The 7,550-nt window shown below is 39.6% G+C and overlaps 1 protein-coding gene across 1 annotated transcript in view; it reads right to left on the bottom strand.

Annotated features, from left to right (window-relative positions):
- Positions 1-2,250: 2,250 nt before the first annotated feature.
- The window catches only part of COL28A1 (collagen type XXVIII alpha 1 chain), a 157,317-nt gene continuing 152,017 nt past the window's right edge, over positions 2,251-7,550 (bottom strand). Inside the window, exons 34-36 of the mRNA XM_037046418.1 lie at positions 5,895-6,096; positions 4,226-4,402; positions 2,251-3,098 (exon numbers count right to left, since the gene is read on the bottom strand). Coding sequence (XP_036902313.1) covers positions 4,230-4,402; positions 5,895-6,096 — 375 coding nt within the window. The 3' untranslated portion in view covers positions 2,251-3,098; positions 4,226-4,229. The remainder of the gene's footprint in view (positions 3,099-4,225; positions 4,403-5,894; positions 6,097-7,550) is intronic.

Raw genomic sequence — 7,550 nt, 5'->3', positions numbered from 1 at the left:
CATCTTTATTGGCTTTTTGACTAGCTGCATACAAAAACATAAATCCTCACTCTGTTTCCCAGAATTAGTCCTCAGATTGTTTGATTACGCCTCTTGAATCCTTTTTCTAGCTAGACAACACTCCCTCTGACTTTTCTCTTTGTTTTGCTAATCCAGGGGGAAGAAGGGGAGGAGGGTGTTCTCAGTCTCGAAGTGCACAGGACAGAGTAAGAGCTTTTACTCACTGACGTACCACTTTTCTCTTATTTTCCTATTAAACTGGCATACTTTTTTTCTTATATATTTCTATTCTCTTCTTCCAAGTAGTTAACTGTTTTTTAAAAGATTTTATTTATTTATTTTTAGAGAGGGGAAGAGAGGGAGAAAGAGAGGGAGAGAAACATCCATGTGTGGTTACCTCTTGCCCACCCCCTACTGGGAACCTGGCCTGCAACCCAGGCATGTGCCTGAGAATGGGAATCAAACCAGGGGCTCTTTGGGTTGCAGACAACCCACTGATCACACCAGCCAGGCCTCCAAGTAATTAACTATTTATGTAATTTTTTTAAAAAGTTCTAATATTTTTAAAAATGAATTGAGTTCTTCCTATAGGCCAGGAACTAGGGACACAGAGATAAATAAGACACATCTTTGCTCCTGAACTCAGAGAGCTGGCAGAGGATACAGATGCTGTGACTGAGGGAGCAATTGTGGCAACAACGTCCATTCCCTAGTTGCCTTTAAATAGTTACCTTACATGGCAAAAGGAAATCTGCAGATGTGTCCTTCTGAGATGGGAAGCTGAGCCTGGATTATCCACCTGGATTATCCAGATCTAAGCACAGGGGCCCTTAAAGCAGAGAACCTTCCTCAGCTGCAGTCAGAGTCAGAGCAATGGCAGCCTGAGAAATATTCAACCTGTGGTTGCGGGCTTTGAAGATTGAGAAACAGTCCATGAGCCAAGGAAACTACACGTCTAGAAGTTGGAAAAGGTGAAAATGAAAAGAAAAAAAAAGAAATACAGCCCCACTGATACCTGGATTTTAGCCCAGTGAGACCTGCATCAGACATCTGGCCTACAGAACTGTAAAATAAACATTTGTGTTGTTTAGCTGCTAAATGTGTGGCAATTTGTTAGAGTGGCAAACGAAAACCAACACAAATGCTCTAAGTCCAAGGCAGTTCAGGCTAGGGGCAGGATGGAGGCATAAGCCGGGTGATTTGGGCCCTCAGTGCTGAGCATGGGAGGAGGAAGTCCCACAGAGGAGGAGGAGAGGCCAGCAAGTTATCCTTGAAGTATTAGGTTTGGTCATCAAGGAGCAGGAGTGGGATGTTTCTGACAAAGGGAGAAGCACCCAAGTCAATATTACAACATGTTTTCATATCAATTTTCTGTGTGGACAGAGTTGTGACAAGCTGGGAAAAGGAACATAAGTACTACTGCTTCCAGCAAACTAGCAGGATAGATACTCCAAAGAGTTCGTCTGCTTTTCAATAACCACATGACGGCTAATCTGTGCTTTTTAATGCATTGCTGGACTTCCAGGAATTAAGAAAATACCCCAAACCGCCCATCCCACAGCAATAAAGTGTGGCAATGGCCATGTATGCAGCTCAGATCCACTTCCGTGCTGAGGACAACTTAAAAAGACAAAGCAAAAACAACCACCTAGAAACTACCAAGGTGCCATGGAGATGGGAATCTAGAGAGGAACACCCAGCACCAAACCTTTCTTGTCCTGGGGGGAGTTTCCCCATCAAGAAAGGTGGCTGAGGGGCAGATCAGCCTAAGCAAGGGAAGAGAGTACTAGCCTTAAGGGGGAAAATGGGTAAATTTGAGACTGCATTGAAATCAAGAGCATCTCTTGACTTAAGAAAAGAGTAAAGAAAAAGACAAGCCACAAAGATATTGGCAACACAAATAATGAACAAATAACTTAATTGAAGAAAAGATAAGAAACTCCCCAAAATTCAAGGAAAAGACAATCCAACAGAAAATTATTTCCCAGGGATAAACATGCATTTTATAGCAGCCACAGCAGCACAGATGGTGAATAAATATGGCAAAATGTCACCAGAGAAAGTGAAAACAAAACAGGATATCATTTTCTACTCAGTATTAACAGAACAAAGAAATCTGACAATACTCAGTATTGGCAAGAATATCAAGCAAAAGGAACTCTTATAACAAAACTGGTGAGAGTTTATAATGAATTGGTTCAAACATTTCAGAAGATGTTTTGATTTCGTATGACATACTATTTTTGAATGTTTACATATTCTGCAACCCAGCAATTTTATTTTGGGGTATATATCCTAGGAAAATACTGGCACATGTGCACCCAAAGATGTGCATAGGAGTATTTATAGCAATGCCAATGAACCGGTAAAAAATAAGTAAATAAACAGAAACAGTGTAATTGATCATAGACAAGACAATCTTTAAACATGATAGATTCACACAAATATACAACTGTGAAAGTAAATGAATTGTAATGTAATAACATACCAAGTTGCAAAGAATTATATATTGTGAAATAAATTTTCTAAAGCTCAAAATGCCTAAATAATAAATTTGTAAGAACACATGTAGATATTTTTAGGAATGCATATGGTAAAAAATATGGATTAATTATAATATTGAATGAAAATAGCAAGTTGCAAAAGACTCAAGTATGATACCATTTTTATAACATTCTAAAATAGGTAAAACTATGTATTGTTTATATATATATATAAATATATATATATATGGGCTTACCTGCAAAATTACATATAAAAAACAATAGCAAAGTGAAATGGTAAACACAAAATTCAAGATGAATTATCCCTGACAGAACTAGGAGGCTAGGACGATAGAGGGGTGCACAGAAAGTCCCAGTAGAATTGGTCACACTTGGTCATTCTCTGTGTGAAGTATTCTCTAGTATTCATCTTATGATAATATTTTTAAACCGACATGTATATTGTTTATATTCTTTTGGAGTATCAAATATTACATCATAAAAATTTAACCAAACTACACAAAGTTATTTTTGCTAAGATGGCTCTTCTTCCAGCACCTTTTTCCTTGAGTGCTTTTTTTTTTGTCCCACTGACCTTGAATGCGGGTCATAGGCCTGAAAAAAGAAAGAAGGACGCCATGAGATAGACACAAGTGCTGTCTGAGCGTAGCTCACAACTGATGATCTTCCCAGACGGGATGTCACAGAATTATTGTAAAATGACACATCCATTTCTCTATTACTCTGTTGGGCCGTATTTCAACTTGGTGGCTCATTTTTCAGCTTAAGGCCCCTCTTTAAAATGCCCTCCTTGCGAGTGGATGTGGGTTTTAAGTAGTTCCTGGCTGCCTAGTGCCTTCTTTTTCTATCCTCCTAGAATTGAAAGTCATTATTTACATGTTTCCAAGGCAGGATGAGAAAAGTTCCTTTATTTAAATTCCAATTTTTGTTTTCAATATGTAGTTTTAACACACAATAAGGGTTTTTTACCAAACATGTTGGGGGAGTGCAGAGTGACAGCTGTTAATCCATGTGAATTAAGTCATTTTAATTCCGATTGGTTTTTTATTCACTTTTACCGCAAGTGGGGAAAAACCTAAACACACCACTCCACCTCCTATCCCAGCACCTCCCGTTTCTCAGAACCATTCCATCCTGCTGGTTTCGTTCAAGCAGGATATCTTCATCTTATGGCCCCCTATGTACAAACATACTTCCATCACATCTGATTCCCAAACCCAGGTCCTTCTCCACCACCTACCTCCCCTTTGCTGCTGGTGTGGCTGTGAGGGGTTTGAGCAACTGAAGTGGGTGGATGGGACCAGGGGAGCAGGAAGGAATGGGGGTGCTGGGCTGGGGAAGGAGTTTAACCTGACATAATACACAGAACAGGAATGAACAGGAATCAGAACCGCGTTGCAGGTTGTGAAGTAGATACTAGAACCTACATATTGAGGTTTCACGGCTCTGAGTCAAATCCTCAGCTCTCCCATCTTTCAGCTGGGTCACTGTTAGCAGATTTCTAAACCCCTCAGAGCATCAGCTTCTTTACCTATGAAAGTGGTTAATAACATCCACATCCCAGTGTGGTTATCAGGATTCAACTGTGTTTATACATTGTAAATACTCACTATACAATCGAATATGGTGCTTGGTTTGTATTGGGTGAATATGTTGAAATGATAAAGGTTCTTTCTAGACTTGATGGAGATGTAGATTGGTCTCACTACAGGTGGGCTTACCGGCTCATCCTTGAATGCAGGTTTCCTGACACTGTTTTTCACTGGTGAATCTATTTCCTGAGCCGTTACAGCCACTGAACCAAAAGCGGGCGCAGGAGTTGACCTGTTTGTCGTAATACCACCGCACCACGTACTCACTACAGTTTCCGGGCTTTAGGTCTTCTAAACACCTACGGTCTAGGTAGAGAAAAAGGACAATGTGTTGTTATAGGTGTTTCATTCACTGAAAAGGTGAAAAATAAAGGCTTTATAAACTTTGTTCTCCATGCACACTGACACACCAACTAGGGGAATACTGTCTAAGTTAAAGAAGAATTCTCTAACACCCAAAACATTTCCTCCACCACCTAAAAATCCACCCTTAAATATACAGTCCTTTGAAAACATAAAACTTCTTGTCTTGCTGAAACCTCATTAAAAATTCGTATTTCTTTGAAAGCATAACACTGTGAGCCTTCGTTGGCTAATATTCTTGTGAGGATTAGTTGATGAGAGAAAAACAGAACTTCCTAATTTACTTTGCAATTGACTAAAAATGCAATTAATATTTGGAATGAAGATGGTTTTTGGCTTTCCACACACATTTCCTTCTAGTTTGTTTCTAGAAAGCACCACCGCAATCTCATGCCTTTGTGCCTCTAAAAAAGAAAGATCTCTTTAAGTTACAAAAAATAAAGCAAAGGGCTTTCCTTCATGTCACAATTTTCTTCTAGAAAGAGGAGCCCCTGCAGGGTGATAAAAACACGACCTTTTATGTCCGTATACAAGCAAGTTTCAGGAATACATCCGCTGTAGAAAGCAAAGAAAAGCTACAACAAAAACTCCTTTGTTAAATCCCTTTTTATTTCATGGTGCTGCATAGTGCACCATCTGAAGAATTCGTATTTCTTACCCAAGGAAGAGAGAAGCAGCCAAAAGACCAAAAAGATACTGGCTGCTTTCTGGGTTCTGTGAGCTGGTTCATGTGTCATAAGCTTCATTTCTCAGTATAACAACCAGCCCGCCCCTATCTCTCCTCATCATTTCCCTGGATTTGAAGTACGCCTCAATTCACTTACTTCTGAAACTAAATGAACACTTCTTAAACCAATTGGAAAGAAGCAGTGGACTTTTACTACCTTTGCTCTTAAAAATGATAACTAAATGATATCGTGTAACTTGTTTTCAAGCCAGTCTTGTCTTCTTTTAAGCAAGGGTATTGTCTTCCTGGACTGTTCTTCAGAAACTGTACCTAATGGTTAATATCTGTAGATATTAATTCTATAGAAACTATGTTAATGAACCAAGGTTCTAGCTCTTTTTCCTCTTCTACAACCTAGGGTTCAAAAGTCAAATGTCTATATATGTGATGGCTGAGTGTAGTGTAATAGGGAGTAGTAGGGACTATGGCGAACACAAGAACACAACCCTCTGTAAAGACATTCAAATGAAAAACAATAATAACAAACATAATAACATAATAACAATAATAACTAAAGAACTTTAGAAGTTTTGACCAGAGTCGTTCTGCAGCCAGTCAGTTTTTCAATTTTCTATATAATAAAATGAAAATGATCTTGTGTCCGACACTGTTTACAATGAAAATGCATTCTCTCTAAAAGAGATCATGGACACTGTCTCTGCGCCTTCTTCACATGTAGACGCAGCAGCTGGTTCACAGATAGCTTACCTTTGTGCACCACGTTTTCCCACTCCAAGTTCAAAATGGGACTGGGAGTTCTTGTTTCTGGCCCCTCTGCCTCATTCTCGGGGATGCTGAGCAATGGCCCCAGGGTGGTGGCAGGCTCAGGTGAAGGGGCGGTGGCCAGCCAGTCAGCCCGAGTAGGCTCTGGAGGTTCGTTCTCTGTGTCCTGGGCTCCGGGGATACTGACCTACACAAAAAGTTCACATTTTTGTTTCTAGTGATATCAAGTCAAAAAAGTGAGCTTGCTTTGGGGAATGTTTCAGGAAAAACTCACTGTGCTGCTTCTCCCAACTCTCCAGTATTAATTCTTTTAATAAAAACGTAGGAAATGATGCCCCTCTTCTATGTCATATGTCTCTGAATACCTAATTATGGGTTTTCCTACTACTCTGTCTGGGTGTATGTGTACACACTCACACACACTTCCCATGCACACATGCTTCTGTGCTGAGCCTCCCAGAGGGGTCCACGTGTGGGGCACAGAAGATGGGAGGTCAGGAGGAGTTTATCTTCATTCTTAGTCATTGGTTCGAGGAGAGAAGATAATCATTCATTTCTTTGAGCATTTCTTTTTGTGATCTTTTTCTCTCCATTTCCTAATACTAGAAAATTTAAAAGTTTATTCCAAAGTATCTATCCAAACTCAACCAATTTTGAGAATGGGAATATGGGTGGCAAGGACAATAATATGCTAAAGTGAAAGCAACAGCTATCACTTTTTATGGTATTCTGTTATCCAGACTCCCGCATGTGTCAAATACTACAGGACGCTTAGCTTCTAAGAAGTTAAATGTTAGCTAAGGAACAAAGGATTAGAATTTCAAAAGCAAATTTTGTGGATTAAAGATGTAATTGTCACCCACATGGAGTTGAGTTGATTATTCATCTAGTCCTGGCATGGTATGGTCATTCATGCTGACAGGGGCCCCTCTGGTCTATATTTTTAATTTGTTTGCTTTTTCAAAATTTATTTAAATGGGCAAATATGTGGACTAGGTAAAGGTCATTTTTGATGCTATCCTACCTGTGTTTCTCGTCACTCTGTGACCAGAGCTGACATCATTCGCTGCTCTCCGCCACCAAAGCCATTCTACTGCTTTTGATTCTGTACACACTCGCATGCACACACACACACGGGGGGAATGCTAATCAAGTCTATTGCTGGGGTGTGTGTATTTACAGTAATTAAAGTCCTACCAGGTAAATCAAAACAAATATTTCCATTGGGACTGATCAGGTCATCAGCCGCATATAAATGGACACTCAATTCAAATAGAGTAGTGGATTTTCATTACCCCCAAACACAGGTTTTGGTGCAAATGGAGGTAAAACTGTGGTTCATTTGGCATTCTTATTTCTTTCAGAATGGTTTGTGGATACATATGACAATCTGAATGAGAACTTGGGTCATAATCACAGAACTAGAGAATTTTAAGGCTGGGGGAAAACTTTCTCAGTACTCCATTTTCTAGGGGGCTCTGAAGTTCCAAATGATTAAGGAGCTTCCCCCAAATTATTGGTAATCTAGTGGCAAAAATCTGAGGAATGCCTATTTCAGGAAAGAAATACTGTTGGGTTCCCCCCCCTCCACATACTTCTCCTTTTAAAAAAAATATATTTTATTGATTATACCATTACAGT

The sequence above is a fragment of the Sturnira hondurensis genome, unplaced genomic scaffold (assembly GCF_014824575.4).
Source record: "Sturnira hondurensis isolate 20B ecotype Veracruz unplaced genomic scaffold, ASM1482457v3 Scaffold0005252, whole genome shotgun sequence".
Lineage (NCBI taxonomy): Eukaryota > Metazoa > Chordata > Mammalia > Chiroptera > Phyllostomidae > Sturnira > Sturnira hondurensis.
This window is presented reverse-complemented; position numbering and strand designations above follow the sequence as displayed.